The sequence below is a fragment of the Monodon monoceros genome, unplaced genomic scaffold (assembly GCF_005190385.1).
Source record: "Monodon monoceros isolate NGI ecotype Baffin Bay Population unplaced genomic scaffold, NGI_Narwhal_1 Super_Scaffold_10, whole genome shotgun sequence".
Classification (NCBI taxonomy): domain Eukaryota; kingdom Metazoa; phylum Chordata; class Mammalia; order Artiodactyla; family Monodontidae; genus Monodon; species Monodon monoceros.
The window spans coordinates 52,266,215-52,282,071 of record NW_021703766.1 but is presented as its reverse complement, the minus strand read 5'-3'; the positions used below and the strand labels follow the sequence as shown (position 1 = coordinate 52,282,071).

The window sequence follows — 15,857 nt, the reverse complement described above, 5'->3', positions numbered from 1 at the left end:
TCTTATTTGCCAGTTCCTAGATGGTTTCTAGATTTTGTTGGGATGGTGAATAATATCTTTAATTACACTGTATGTTTGTTTATTTTTGGTGAAAAGCAAAGGAATTGATTTTTGTAGATTAATCTCGTAACTGGGGACCTTGTGATATTTCTTATTATTTGTTCTCATAGTTTGTTCATTCCACTGGTTTTACTGGGTATATAATTATATCATGTTCAAATAATGACAGCTTTCTCTATTCCCTTTTAGCCTTTACATATTTCTTTTTCTATTTGACTATAACTTCGTATACTTCAGTAATTATTGGTTTACTCAAGTTCTCTATTTTTGTGTAATTTTTAGCATTTTATATTTTTCTAGTAATTTAACCGTTTCATCTAGATTTTAAATGTTAGCCCATTGTTAGTCATAATCACGATTTTGTTCTTTTTTATGTCTCTGCCTCGGTCAATATTATTTACTCTTTTACAGTTTGTATTTTATCTGCAGTCAATCTCTTCTTTTCCTATTTGATTTTGCTAAAAGTCAGTTTATCTTAGTAACTTTTTCAAAAATTAAACTAGTTTTTGGTTTTGTTAATCTTCTTTTCTTCCCCCATTCATTTCATTGATTTCTGCCCATATCTTTAAAATCATTTCTTTTGCATTTGTTTCTGTGGTTTTGCTTTATTGCTTATTTTCCCACTGTTTGAGTTAGATGCTTAACCCATCGCAGAAAAATATATCTGTTGAATAAAGTTTTTATCAAATGCTTTTTCCTCCATCTATGAAGATTGTCATCTGTCCATGAATCTGTCAAAGTGGTGAATGAATTAATTAATAGATTTTTCTAACGCTAAACAACCTTGCACGTCTGGTATAACCTCATCAAATATCATATTTTTAATATATTGATGAAATCAAATGGTAATATTTTTATTTAGGATTTTTTTGATTCATGTGAGAAGAAATAGCTTTTCCTTATTCATGCTGTTCTTGACTTTTTTGTATTAACACTGTATCACCTTGGGGCAGGGAAGGATTTTTTAAATGATTCCCCAAAAGTACCAAGTGAAAGCACTTGGAAATTTGACCACATTAAAACTAAGAACTTGTAATCAATAGACGACACTATCAAGAAAGTAAAAGAACAAGTCACAGCTTTGCAATGCATAACTGACAAAGGATTAGTATGCAGAATATATAAAGACCACCAAAGAGTAAGAGGGAGACACCAGTATAAAAATTTTTCCAAATGTATTTAAATTTTTTCTTCCAGTTTTATTGAGATATAATTGACATACAGCAGTGCATAAGTTTAAGGTGTACAGCATAATGACTTGGCTTATATTATGAAATGACTACCTCAATAAACGTAGTGAACATATCTCATATAGATACAAAATTAAAGAAATAGAAAAAAATTCCCCTGTGATAACTCTTAGGATTTACTCTTTTAACAGCTTCCATATATAACATATGGCAATGTTAATTGTATTTGTCATGTGTACTTTTAAATAGAGTGGTGGGTTAGTGGGTGGTCTTTTTAATGCCTCAATATTTACATATCTGTTATTTTACACGTATCAGATATTACAAAATTGCCAAAGAGATTGTTTTTAAGGCAGAGCTGGTGTTCCTCTTCCTGTCATCTTTGTCCCCCGACTCCATCCCAGCTGTGGCTTCCTGCCCACAAGGCTGCCGGGAGCTGTCACTGCTCAGGATCAGAAACCAAAGTCCAGTTGTGTTTGGAATCGGTGGAGAGAGTCAGAGGGGAACTTTACTTGCCTCCCCAAAGGAATTTCCAGAACCCAAGCTCACACTGCTATCTGGCCTGGCTCACACAAACCACCTGTACTTTGAAAGGAAGCACTTTGCTCCTGGAAATGATGAGGCTGGCGTTCTAGGAGGAGGTGGTGGCTTGGGGTTGGAGCAGAGGAGAGGTTGTTCAAATGAATGAATGAAGGGCTTCCCTGGTGGCGCAGTGGTTGAGAGTCCGCCTACCGATGCAGGGGACGCGGGTTCGTGCCCCGGTCCAGGAAGATCCCACATGCCGCAGAGCAGCTGGGCCCGTGAGCCATGGCCGCTGAGCCTGCGCGTCCGGAGCCTGTGCTCCGCAACGGGAGAGGCCACAACAGTGAGAGGCCCGCATACTGCAAAAAAAAAAAAATAAATGAATGAATGAAGAACAGAGGGCTAGCACAGGAAAAACCTGAGGAAGCCAGGAAGGAGTCACGTTCATGGAGAACCACTGACAACAGAAAAGTAACTTAAAACAAAATAAGCCATCCCATGCTTTGCACACTTCTCTCAACTGACCCTAAAATGGAAGGATACACTGACCTCATATATTCTGGTAGAGAACGAGTAACCTGAATCTAATCATCAAAAGGAAACGTCAGGCAAACTCAAGTGAAGAACTTCTATTTTTTTTAAAAGGGAGAGAGTTGTTCTTCCAAATTGTCAGTCTCATAAATATAGAAATGTTCCAGATTCAAGGAGACACGACAACTAAAGGCTGGATCCTGGGGATGGGGAAAGTGTTAGGAAGGACAGCATTTGGGTCAATGGACAAAACTGGCAAATCACCAGTAGATTAGACAAGTATTATGTAAATGTTATATTTACTGAGATTGATTACAGGTGGTTAGGTAAGAGAACATCTCTATTCTTAAGAAATACACGCTGAAGTATTTCAAGGTAAAGGGCCATGATGTGTGTAACTAACCCTTACATGCTTTAGAAAATATATGTATATTGAGAAATGAAAACCAGCTGGAATTAAAACTCTGCCCCACCATCCATCTATGGACACAGATAAAGCCAGCCGTAAAGTTAACAGGAAACATCTCCTCCCCACCCCCAGCCCCGGGGATATGCTGCAGCTGTAGTGTTCTAATAACTCCCTTTATGGGTGACTAGGGCTATTTTACTCACTGAGAAGCTTAGTTGTCAAAAATCATGGGCTTTTGGAAACTTTGTTATTTGAAATTATATCCATAAGAATTCAACAGGGAATTCCCAGGCGGTCCAGTGGTTAGGACTTGGTGCTTTCACTGCCATGGCCTGGGTTCAATCCCTGGTTGGGGAACTAAGATCCTGCAAGCCAGTGCCACGCGGCAAAAAAATAAATAAATAAAATAAACTTCCTACTCTTGCCTGTAAGATGTAAGTCACTTTGACACAGACAAGAAGCCTCCATTTCCAGCCCTGATACAGAGCTTTAGATAGAGTTTCTAGACACAACATGCCACATTTGTCTTAACTTTGTAGTTTCCAAGGAAACAGGACCCTGAGACCACTTTGCAGTCCAGACCTGATGTTGACTCATTTATACAAATCCCTGCTTTGCTCTCAAGCTATTAAAACACAGCTTCACTTAAATTTCATTCAAATTCCTCTCCTCCCCCAAATTCTATAGCTCGATCCAGCTCCTTTTTGGGGACGTGGTCTCTTTCATTGCAGTGAGTCAATAAACCTGACTTTGGTTTGTCCCTGGTGATTGGGTTAGGATGGAGTGGTGGGTGATGAGTGGATGGATGGATGGTTGAATGGGTAGATAGATAGATAGAGTGAAAATAGAGGAAAACTTCATTTAAAATGAATTCAGAAAGCCCAGAAGAGAGAGCTCTCATGCATATACCACACACTGCAGTCTGCATAACCAGAAGGAAGAAGGGAGATAAAAATTATTTTAACAAGGTCTGCTCATATAGAATTCTTTGTACAAAATTCTCTTGGTCTCAACTTCTTATGCATGATGATAAGAATGTTACTTTTTTCCTTCTGGGACAGGAGAGTACATTTTTTCACATGGGAATTTCACCTCCTGGTTTTAAGAAAAGGGAGGAGGATTCCTCCTTGCCCCAGCAAGAACCACTAACCACTGCTTGCAGTCAACAAGAAACCACCACGGGGACTTCCCTGGCAGTCCAGTGGTTAAGACTCTGTGCTTTCAGTGCAGGGGGCGTGGGTTCGATCCTGGCTGGGGGACCAAGATCCCACATGCCCTGTGGCAGAGCCAGGAAAAGAAAAGAAAGAAACCACCACAACCTCAAAGTCTTGTTCTTCTCCAATAAACTTTTATTCAAAACAACCCTCCCCAATTTCCTCCTGAAACCTAATAAAAGCTGACCTGCTGTCCACCTCTTCGGACTTGCCTGTGGTTCACCACAGCTTTCTCTGCTCGAACTGTAATTCTTCTGCTATTCCTGAATAAACTCATTTTGTTGGTAAAATAACTTGCTACTCTATTTTTTCAGGTTGACAATAGATTGAGGATGATAAAGCTAAAGCAATGGGGTGAACTGTTAACAATAAATAAATCTGGGTAAAGGGCATATACAAAATATCATTTTTATTTGTGCAAGTTATTTGTAAGTTTGAAATTATTTCCAAATAAAAAGTTTTGGTTCTTTTAAAAGGGGCTGAATTGGTTTGGACTAGTTTTTAGCAAATCTTTTGCAGGGCAAGGAAGAATTTTTTTTTAAGTAATTTATTTATTTTATTTTTGGCTGCGTTGGGTGTTTGTTGCTGCACGCAGGCTTTCTCTAGTTGCGGCGAGCGGGGTCTGCTCTTCGTTGCGGTGCATGGGCTTCTCATTGCAATGGCTTCTTTTGTTGCAGAGCACGGGCTCTAGGCGCACAGGCGTCCTGGCGTGCGGGCTTCAGTAGTTGTGGCTTGTGGGCTCTAGAGCGCAGGCTCAGTAGTTGTGGCACACGGGCTTAATTGTCTGCGGCATGTGGGATCTTCCTGGACCAGGGCTCAAACCTGTGTCCCCTGAGTTGGCAGGCGGACTCTTAATCACTGCGCCACCAGGGAATCCCCCAAAGGAAGAATTTTTATGTTGTGTTTTATATTGTAATTCAGTACATACTCAAGAACTCAAATTATGAGAACTATTTCTTTCCACTTTCTCTTCATTCTGATATTTTCTATGATTTCACTTTTTAAAAAATGGTTATGATACACCCGTGGAAATTCACCCATATTTTGAAACACTCTCGTAGTAAGATCTGAGCACCCATTACACTCTAAGCCTAATGGAATGTTAGACTCCGCCGATTCACGTTTTCTCTCCGTTGACTCTGGACCGGACTACATTTCCCAAAGTACCTCGGGGTGAGACCTGGCGGGTGGGGAGCCAGGGTCTGAGCTCTGATTGGAGACTGGGTGCGGTCCTCCAACTTGCAGGGAAATGTGGGCGATCCTCAAGTGGAGGAGGGGGCGGGGCTTGATAGAGGATCTGCATGAAGCCCACGATGGCTGCTGGGAAATGTTGTTCTGGGCAGGAGGTGGAGGGCCTGCCGCTCAGCCTCCTGGGATTCGTAGTCCTGGCAGGCCGGTGGAGCCCTGGTTGTTTATCTTCCCGCTGGGTCATTTCAGGCTTTGCGCCCTTCCTCCATCACTTCCCTGGGATGCCTTAACTCACCGAACCCGACCAACTGCCGAGGCCTTCTCCGGTCCGCGGCTCGGAGCTCTCAAACGGCAGATGCTCCACAGAGAGCCAAAAGAGGTGGCATTGGCAAACGCCCTTGAGAGGCCTGGGAGGGCTTCTTGGAGAAGGCAGCAGGGTTCCCATATGCAGACCGGAATCAGCCCAGAAAGCAGCGTACAGGCGAGCTGATCTGATGCGTTAACACTCCTTGCAAATGTCCTCTACTCCCCACCCCGGACATCTCTGTGCCCACAACTCTTTTTCCCTGGGCTAGTATGACAGATACTGACCAAACAATGGCACCTAGAGTGATGGAAGGCTTGATGAGGAAAGCCCCCGACCCAGTGGGAGCCCAGGTGAGTCACCCGACTGAGGCCTGGGGGACGCCAGGGAGGAAGAGAAGCAGTTAGAAATCCAGTTCATCTCAGGGTTCCCAACATGGCCCCACACAGGCATCTTCCTTCATTCAAAGAACTCCCAAATGCCAGGGATGCTGGGGACACAGAGCTGGTCATACCCAGCCCTGCCCCACAAGGGTGCCCAGTCTGGCTGATCAGGGTTAGCTAGGTCATGAGAGGAGTCAGGGGTTCTGGAGCACCAAAGGCAGCACCTAACCCTGCTGTGGGAGCTAGGGGGTAGGCAGGTTGTTCAGGGTGACGCATTAGCCAATTCTTGGACTTTTGCATATGCAAAGACAGTGTCTGGAGAGAGCAAGCAGCGGTGAAGGTGAGGTTAAAACAGCCGAGTAAGGATCAGAGCTGATGTTACAAAGGCCCCTCTGTGTCTGGCACTATTCTAGGAGGCAGATGTTATCACCCCCATTATACAGATGGGGACACTGAGGAACAGCAAAGTTATGTCTCCCTCAAGTTGCACAGGTTAAGTGGCTGAGGTAGGATTAGAACCTGGGCCATCTGGCTCCAGAATCTAGGCAGGTAACCATTGAACTGCCCCCAACCACTGACTTCCCAGAATTTCAGGTCTGTGAGGGTGGACCTCTCCCAAGCAATAGCAGACATCTGCCCTTTGATTTTCTGTAAGACATCCTGCTGCCCCACTGCAACCCTGGAAACAAGCTTAGAGGGGGGATGAATTTTGAGCAAAGTCTTCAGTCCCCTGATGGAAGCCTTCCTGACCAGAGGCCACCCCCCTTCTTCTGTACCTCCTATGGGGCCTATGGGGCTGAGAAATGACTCCTAAAGGGAATGGGTGGCTTGTGCTCCCCCGTTCTGGAGATGACAGAGTGGCTCATTCCTCCCACTGGAAGATCCAATGGTGACACTTTAGGTGGGTGGTGCCATGGCTGATGAAGGGGAAGGGACAGAGATGTAAGGACAGACAGGGTCACACTCCGATTCCTGGGCTCTGTGAGGATATCAGGGTCCCGACCCTGATGCCAGTATGTGGGGAGACACTCGGTGTTTCCAAAAGAGCTCTTCCTCCAAAGAGTGCTGTCCACAGTGCTGAGCCCAAGATGGGTCTGGGTGTCCTCACTGCCCCAGGGGATTAATGGTGAGGAAGAAAATGTAGTGTGTGGCTTATGCTCCACCATTTCCCAAATGCTCACTTTCCTGGGCTCATGTGAACATCCCAAGAGCCATACAAGGTAGGGGTAATGTGCCCATGTTCAGAAGAGGAAACTGAGCCTCAGAGGGAGGGAGGGACTGGCTCATGGCCTCACAGGCAGGGAGTGGAGGACGGATCAATTGGGAGGGTGCCTAAGCTTCCAGGCTAGGTAGGTCCTCATGTTTGTGTCTAAACACATGCTCTGGAGTTGGGGGAAGGGGAAGGGAGTAGTCATGACCATAATGTCATGACTTTACATGACATGATGGTACCATCTGGTGAAACAAGTTTGAGACACACTAAAAAAAATTAAATGGGGGTCTTTCCTGCAGGACTTGTCAGAGCCTTTAGCTCCTTTGTGCCTCCCAGATCTCTTTGATCAGGACCAAGGCCAAGGCCTGGGACAATGACTGACAGGCCCTGGGTCCCAAAGGCCTTGAGTGGGGCACGATGGGGGTGGAGGCGTCAGCAGCGTGTGCACTCGTGTAGTCCAAACATGTGTGTGCAGTAGCGGATGACCGTGTGTACATATGTACGTGTTGTCCATTCACTCTGATCTGGGGCTCAAACAATACCTGTAAAAGGGGGATGGGACCTTGCCCTTCCTGCCTTGCCCCGCTGAGAGATAAAGGCCAAAAGTGCCTCCACTGCCTGCTCAAGTCAGATTCCACAAGGCTTTATTGGCGCCGGACCTAGCCTGGTGCCCACCGCTTCCAGGAAAGACAGGCAAGGAAGGGGTCCCGGCCCCGAAGGAGCCCCCCAGGGATCGCCACAAAGGGCGGATGGTGGGATGGAGTGGAGAGGCGGGGGGCCGGGCCCGCTTAAAAGGGGAACTCGCAAACATAGTAGAGGCGCCGCTCGCAGTCGTGGTCCCACCAGGAGCCGTCGTCCGAGGCCTGCGCCACGCAGTTCTCGAGCGCGCCGCCGTTAGGCTGGTTGGGGCTGAGCGGGTGCGGCGCGGCGCTGGGCCGGGCGCCGGGCTCGGGGCTGGGGGCGCGGTGCCAGGCGAAGAAGGACACGCGCTGGCCGTTCTCGAAGAGGTAGAGGCCCTCGGCGCGCCGGTCGTGCACACCCAGCCACACGGGCCAGTTGTAGGGGGCAAGCGCCGTGCGCAGATGGCGAGTAAGCACTTCCATCTGCTGACGATCCGCCGGCTGCGCCAGGCTTCCGCCCCGCGCCACGCACCGCGCCTGCGCCGCTGCCTGAGCCTCGAAGTCGCGCGAGAGCAGGAAGCACTTGTGGCCAAGGCGCACCCCCTTCAGGCAGCCTGCGGGCGGGAAGGAGCGGAGGTGGGATTAGTGTCTCAAGGGCGGAGCGGAGGCGGGCTCAGAACCGCCAGGGGCTGGGAGATGGCGTCAGGGCCGCCAGGGGCGGGGCCAGGCTGTTGGGGCGGGACTGTAGGGGGCGTGGTGCGGCCAGAGTAGTTTCGGCTCAACAGCTCTGTGGGGAGCGTTCCACCCCACAAGCCCGTCTGCTCCCCGCATTCACCCTCCCCATCAGCCAACACACCCCAAATCTGCAAGAACCCCCTCGCCCCTGACACCCAGGGTCCTCACGTCTCCTCAGACTTTTCCGGACCCCTTTTGCCACCAGTCCCCCATCTGACCCGGATCGTCCCTCTTTCCCCGCCCCACACGGTGCGACTCACCCTCTAAGCGGCCACGCTCGCGTTCGGAACGGCTCTGCGCCTCCTTCAGGGCTTGCAAGGCGTCGCGGGTGTCACCCGCCACCTCCCGCAGCTGCCGCAGCCCCCGGCTCAGCTCGGCCACGCGGGTGTCCAACGCGTGCAGACGGACGTGCACCTGGTGCAGGCCTGCGTCCAGGCCGGCCAGGCGACCCACTGCGTATGGACAGGGCGCACGCTGGACCGTGACCCTGGGGGCGGAGCCAGGGGACCAGAGGACCTGGGGGGACCGGGACCTAGGGCTTCTGGGGCGGAGTTGGGGTGGGGGTGGGGTACTCAGGACTCCTGGAAGGTAGGGGCCGGTGGCTCCGGGCTCTTGGGAGGCAAGGCCGGGGATCCGGAGCTCCTGGGGGTATAGGGGCTCCGAGCTGAGCAGTGGGCAACTGAAAGACCCCGGGGCAGTGATAGGACGGTTCGTTTTTGTGAAAATGACCACGGAGGCCTGGGAGCAGGGCGGAGCTAACGATTACTCACGGATATAAGTGAAGATGTCTTCAGAGGTGGGAGAGGGGCTGGGGCTGAAGTAGGGAGTTGTGGTTGGTTCCTCCTCGCCTTCCTCCCCCTGACCGTCCTTCTCAGTCGCCCAGGCCCCTTTGCCTCCAGGGTTTCCCTCAGGATTTTCGTCCCCCCTCCTAGCAGGCAGTCCCAGGGCTTCCTGTAAATGCTGAGGCAGGGGAGGGATGGTCAGGGCCAGCCTGGCAGCTGCATTCTGACCCCCCAGACACTCCAGCCACCCCTTTCCAGCTGTAAGCTGGCTCTCTGCCCCGAGCCCCTACTCTGAACCCGTCACCCTCACCCTCTGAGCCTAACCCATCCCTCCCGTTGCCCATTTCCCTGACCCTCAAATACGCCCCTCCCAAGCCCACAGTCACCCAGCCGGGTCCCCCCACTAGAGTCCCAGCACTCCCCTAACTCACCTTCAGCATCAGGGCCTCCCTCTCCCGCTCCTCCTCCTGGGGGCTAGCGCATCCCCCCTCCCGCTCCCTCTGGGCTCCCCAAACTCCATGACTGAAGCCCAGGAGCTGGGGTACCACCAGAGCCCCGAGGAGCCAGGCTGCCTGCATCAGGCTGGGCTCGGAGCACCAAAGGCTGCAGAAGGATGTCTCTGAGGAGAGGGATGTTTCTGGGGACTGGAGTGTGTGCAGATCACCAGCCCCCTGGTCCGTGCCTCTCCCAGCTTCTCTCTGGTCCCTCTCCTCCCAACTCCCAACTCCTGTCTCGTCCGTGGTCCGTTGGTCTCCGCTCCTCTGTGTGTGTCTCTCCCCGCCTCTCCTGGCTCCCCCGAGGCCCTGCCTCTGTGGCCGGAAACCTCCAACGTTCCAAAGCTTGGATCCCGCCTGCCTTGGGTCTCCGCACACACCCTCCTCTTCCCACTTTCCAGAGCTTGCTTCCGTCCTGTCCTGCTCTTTCCTTCTGCCACAGCCAAAGTTCCAGAAGGTCAGGAAGAGGATGGAGCCGGCTCCCCAAGGGATCCTGGGGCAGAGCCTCTGCCCAGGAACCACCTCAGGGAGTTGTCGGGGCTGGGCCCTGCTCCCCTCTCTTCCCCCTGGCCAGCGCTCAGGACAGGGGAGACCTCAAGGTCTTGCTAAGGTTGTTATTATCCTGTGGCCACCGTGGCCCACACACCCTGTGGGAGGAGGCTTTCCCACCATTCGCAAGCTCTAGACCACCTCCTGTCCCCAGATCTCCCACCCTGCCCTCCAAGCCCTTGCCCCAGATGCAAATGAGTGTCTGTGCCTGTCTGTGGGGACACATGCAAAGAGCACGCGTGTGGCTGTGTGTGCAGCCCTAGAAGGTGGGGCTTTTGGATCCATCTGCTTTGCTTTCCTGGAAACCTCCTGCAGGCCGGGTCCTGGGTGGGGCGACGCTGGGGATTCCAGCTGTTCACAGCCCAGCAGACAGACCCACAGGGTGATGGGCTGGGGCAGAGGGGAGGGGAGAGGCTGGGTGGGTGGGGTCAGGAAAGCTTTTTCCGGGAGGTGGAGTAGACAGATGCCCACTGGGTGCACAGAGAGCTCTGAGCATTCAGCAAGGTACCTCATCTCCCGCCTGGACCACTGCAGTCGCCTCTTCCTGCCTCTCCCCCTCCTTCCTCCCAAGCCCCTCCAATCCACACAGCTTGCCGCAGCCAGAGCAATGCTTCCAAACCACCATAAATCAGATCACATCACTCCCCACTCCCCTGCTCCCCCCAGCTTCCCATCATATGTGGGAGGGAAGCCAAGCCCTGTCCTCTGCACAGGCCTGGCCTGCCCAGCAGTGGGGGCCGGGAAGGATGGGTCCTTTGCACCTCCGCAAGCTCATCACCCCCATTCCCCTCGCACCCTAACTCTCCCCATCCCACCCCCACCCTCCACAAGCTCCAGCCACACTGGCCTCTTTGCTACTTCCTGAACACTAAGCTCCTTCCCACTTCAGAGCTTTTGCGCTAGCCTTTTCCTCCTTCTAGAAGACTCTTCCCCCAGCTCCTTCTCATCATTGAGGTCTCAGCTCAGAGAGGCCTTCCCCAAGTTAGTTTATTCAAACACCTCATTTTATCTTTTTGGTTGAATCAAGACTGGCATTGCCTTGTTTGTTTGTTTACTTGTTCAGTGTCTGTCTCCCGCCAGTGAAGGCAGGCGTCTGTGTTCATTGCTGTATCCCCAGAGGTAGAACAGGGCCAACTCCGCACGTAGTAGGTACTCAATCATTTGAGAGAGGAAGGAAGTAGTCTTTCCTGCGGGGTAACAGCTCAGCCAGAAGACTGAACACTGGATGGTTGTGTTTAGGTGGCAACTCGAGTTCCCCGTGGCACTGGGGGTAGGGGTGGCAGCCAGGGTAGAGGTGGGGAAGGCAGTGGAAGAGAGGCTGCAGAGGCAAGGGAAGCAGGAGGGCAGGCCATGCCCACTCTATGCCAGGCCCGTGCATCATGTAGGGCTTTCCCAGCCTCAGCCCGGCTGGTTGTGCAAGAGAACACGGAGCTCACGGGCCAGGATCGCAGGGCCCACTCTTCAAGGGAGAAAACCGAGGCTCGGAGAGGGGCCGGCTCAGCCTGCTGGAGGTGACCAGCGTGGCGGCAGCTAGCCAAAGCTTCTGGCTCTAAGCAAAAGCAGGGCATCTGCCCTCAGCTGCCGGGAGCCCCAGGAGGGGCCTTGGAAATCAATGCATCCAGCCTTCCATTTTCCGAGAAAGCAGAGGGCAGTGTGACCTTGGGCAGGCTGCCCACCACCTCAGAGCTTGAACCTGTCTCAGGCGCCCATGAAGGGGCCTGGGGACCCCTCACTGAGAGAGAATACACAGGCCGGAAAGGTGTTGTAGGCCGTGGAAGGGTACACAGCCCCTCTCACAGGTGGTGCCAACACGGGCAGCTGTTCTCTCCCCAGGCTCAGCTGCTCACCACCTGGGCTGGTGGATGTGCATCCGGAACCGGGCCTCCTGGGGCTGGGCCAGCACCTGCTCCAGCTCATACCGTGGTACCCGCGAGCCTGCAGCTGGAGGTGCACCCACAGGCTGCTTAGAACTGCCCTCTGCAGGTGCCTGTACTCTGGCTGGTGGCCCTGTTGGAGCTGGGAGAAGGGTAGGAGCCCGGGCTGTGGCGATGCTCTCACCGCTGCCCTACGGGATCTACCCCATCTCTGCGGGTGTATCCCATGCACCAAGGAGCTGAGCTGCTGAGATGGCTGGGGGTATCCGTGTGAGGAAGAAGGACAGGCAGCTATGGAGTGCCCAGTACTGGACCACAGCAGTCTGAAGACTGAGTCAGGCTACCTGTCTCTGATCCACCACCTCTATCTGACTGGGTGACCTTGGGCAAGTTACTTAACCTCTCTGGGCCTTGGTTTCCCCCTCTGATAAATGGGGATGACACAAGTCTGCAGCCCAGAGGACTGGTGTGAGAAGCTGAAGAGTAAATCCAGAACAGAGCCTGGCGCACAGGGAGTGTTCAGGAAATGTCAGCAATAATCCTCACGGAGGGGAGCGAAGGCGCAGGGTCGTGCCTCTACATTGGCGTGTGCACACCTGCGTGACGGAGGGCCAGGTGGGTGAGTATGATGGAGATGCAAGCACACATCTCCCTCCACTTCTGTGTCTGTTTCAGGGTTCCGTGTGAGCTGGAGTTCTGAGCAAGCACAGCCGGCTGCGTGCCCGCGTGTGGGGGGTGGGTAGATGCGTGTGCTCTGCCGTGTGCATGCTCCGGCACTCGGGTGTGATATGTACATGATGTAGCTGGGTGTGTTCATGGTAATGTACACTCAGAGCCCTGCATGCCCTGGAGAGAATGTACATGTGGAGATATCTGCAGGGGCAGGGCCAGCTAGTGACTCTCTGCACCTGTGCCTCGGAGGAAGGTGTGTGTGTGAGTGTGTGTGTGTGTGTGTGTGTGTGTGTGTGTGTGTTTGGGGGATATGACAGGAATCTGTAGCTCTCACCATCCAATTTGGGCGGGGTAGAGTCTAGCATCAAATATTTAATTGCACCCTACTGTGTGTAGAGGTGATGGGGGCGATCTGGGAAGGGGCGGTCCTGGGGGTGCGAGGAGAGGTACCCTTGGGGGGCGGGTCCCCATCGTCGGGGTACAGGGGCAAGCAGGGGTGGAGTCAGGGTTCGGGGATCCAGGCGGCTGAGAGGAGCGGTGGGGGAGGGGGCGGAGCCGGCGGTGGCGGGGGGATGGGCGAGGTTTGGGGGCGCGGGGAGGGGCGATGTCTCCTCCGCCGGCTCCCGGAGGGAGGGGAGAGGGCGGAGGGAGGGGAGGGAGGGAGAGAGGGAGAGACAGGGTGAGGGAGAGACAGCGAGAGCGAGAGAGCGAGAAGCGAGGCAGAGGAGGCGCGGAGCTGGCGGCGGCGGCGGCGGCGGCGGCGGCGGCGGCGGCCGGAGGAAGAGGAGGAGGAAGAGCAGGCGGAGACGCGGCGCCCGGAGCCGGCCGGACCGAGCCGGGGGCGGGCTAGCTAAGAGGGGCGCGGCGGCCGCGGCGGAAGGGGGGGCGCTCTGCGGATGGCCAGGCCCGGCCCGCGGGGGGGGGTGAGGTCCTCGGACCCCCGCCCGCCCCCCCGGCCCCCGCCCGCCGCCTCCCCGGGCCCGCTCGCCCTCCGGGGCGGTGGGGCATGGCCTGAGGGTCCCCCGTCTCCGGGGGGGTGGGGGGTGGGGGGAGGGGGGAGGGGCCGCGGGCGCCGCCGACCGGGACTCAGCAGACCCGCCAGGCAGGTAAGGGGGCCGAAAACCGGGGGTCTGGGGGAACGGCGGGCCCGGGGCCGCGGGAGGGGGCGGGGGCGCCCCGGACGTCCTTGGCTGAGCGCCGGGCTCCCGGCGCGGGTGTGCGGTGGGGGGGCGGGGGGTGAGGAGGGGAGCGTGGCCCCGGGCGACGTCAAATTAGGTTACGCCCCGGTCCCCCGTGCCCCGTCCCAGATCGCAGACTTGGTGGGAGGATGCAGCCCCCATCCGCCGCCGGCAGAGCCCCCTGCCCGAACCCGCCTCCCCGCGCTCCTGGGCCAAGGGCTCGGTCGCTGTACCCGCCTCTTGGCCCTGCCCGGCCACTCCCCCACCTCGCCCATCCCGGCCCACCTCGGCCCCTCGACCGCTCCTGCGGCCCCACCCCTCGAGGCCCCTTCCCCGGGTCATCCCGGGGCCCGTCTCCGCCGGCGGGGCTCTGGGCCTTGGCCTCCTCCGCCCCCTGCGACCCCTTGTAGCTCTTGCTTCGCCTTCCAGACTCCTCCAGTCCCCTCCCACCCCTTCACAAGCTCCCCCCCATCCCACCCTGTCCCCTCTTCCTTCTCCACCGGCCGGCGCGCCCCCTCGGCTCCTGCCCCCGAGTCCCGCTCCCGGGTGCCCCCGCCCCCTCGCCCCGGACCGGGGCTCTCCCCCACCAGCTTCTTGGCCCGCCCCAGCCCCGGCTCCCTCTCCCCGCCTCTCCCCGCCTCTCTCCGCCTCCATTCATTCTCCCGGGCCGGCTCTCGGCCAAGCCAGCCGCCCCCCGTCCCCCCGCCGCCTCCCAGGGCACCCCCCTCTCCTTCTTCCCCCCCCCCCCCCCCCCCCCTCCCCCCCCCCCCCTCCGTACCCCCTGCGTGCCAGCTATTCTTAGCCGCGGAGCGTTTGATTCATGCCGCCCCGGCGGAGTGTGCCCGCTCCCTCCCTCTGGGCCTGAGGGGGAGGGGCCGGGGAGTCGGGGGCCGCCGCACGCGCGGGGGGACCCGGCTAGTTTTGCTTTCAGGCCACTGGCCATCCCATTAGTGCCCGGTTGAGGCTGAGGGTCAGCCAGGGTCAGCGGAGGGGGAGTGGCTGCCAGCCCCAGGTCCGGAGGTGGGATGTGGAGTGGAAGGGTAGGAGGAGGCCGGGGTTTCCGAAAGGGTAAAGCAGGGGCAGCTCTGCGGGGTACCTAGAGGGGGAGGGGGCTTCGAAGCCGTGGCCACCCTTGGGGGAGGGGTTGGCCTGCCCACGGTTAGATGCTAGCTCGCCCACAGCTCTTGGAACTCTCCTCCCCGCCACACATTTTGTTTTCCCTCCCCCAACCCCCCAGCCCATCCCCACTCCCCCAAAGTCAGCAGTACCCACCACTGCTTCCCGTCTCCATGGCAACGTGCAGGAGCCGGGCCTGGTGTGGGGGGGGGAGGGACAAGACCAGACATTCTGGTTTCCGGTGCTAGGGTGGGGGGGGGTGGAGAAAATGAGAGAAAAGGACCCCATCTGGGACTCACCCTTATAAGACTCCCTCAGGGGCAAAGAATAGTGGGGATCTGGAGAGGATCTCTCACCCCAGTCCCCCAGAGTCTCACCCCCCTTCTTAGTCTCCCTCCCAGCCCCCCAGTCTCCCTCAGAGTGGGGCCACCAGTAGTACCAGGCAATGCCAATCCACCCACCCAGCAGCGCCAGGCCTCAAACACACTCACAGGTCATCTGCAGCCACCGTGCACCGACAGGGTGGCTGTCACCTGGACAGCCCTCCCAGGGCCAGCCTCCCCACCCCCACACACACCCTCTCAAGATGCCCCCAGGAACTTGCACAGGCAACTTCTTGTGGTTCCCTCGGCACACCCCTTGCATGGTACTCTGCCCCGTGGCACCCCCATCTCAGTGCCCCTGCCCCCTGGGATGGTTCCCCAGCAGCCCTCTGCACACATTGTCAGCCACACTTCAGCGAAGTCACCAGCTCCACCCTAGGCTCAAGGCACCTCCCTCTCCCCCTTACTACATCTCAGCCTCACCCCAGTTATCCTCTCCC

At 55.4% G+C, this 15,857-nt stretch overlaps 1 protein-coding gene across 1 annotated transcript; it reads right to left on the bottom strand.

The window, feature by feature from the left end:
* Positions 1-7,636: 7,636 nt before the first annotated feature.
* CLEC11A (C-type lectin domain containing 11A) lies at positions 7,637-9,894 on the bottom strand. The gene is made up of 4 exons (XM_029239446.1): positions 9,583-9,894; positions 9,140-9,329; positions 8,630-8,821; positions 7,637-8,248 (listed from the first exon to the last, which is right to left on the bottom strand). Exons 1-4 carry the CDS (start codon positions 9,727-9,729, stop codon positions 7,803-7,805), a joined length of 975 nt encoding a protein of 324 aa, XP_029095279.1. The 5' UTR covers positions 9,730-9,894; the 3' UTR covers positions 7,637-7,802.
* Positions 9,895-15,857: the final 5,963 nt, after the last annotated feature.

Coding starts and splice junctions, on each gene's coding strand:
- CLEC11A (XM_029239446.1), bottom strand. CDS start 9,729: ATGCAGGCAGCCTGGCTCCTCGGGGCTCTGGTGGTACCCCAGCTCCTG. Junction 9,330..9,582: donor GGGAGGCCCTGATGCTGAAG/GTGAGTTAGGGG, acceptor CCCCTGCCTCAG/CATTTACAGGAAGCCCTGGG. Junction 8,822..9,139: donor AGACATCTTCACTTATATCC/GTGAGTAATCGT, acceptor GTCCATACGCAG/TGGGTCGCCTGGCCGGCCTG.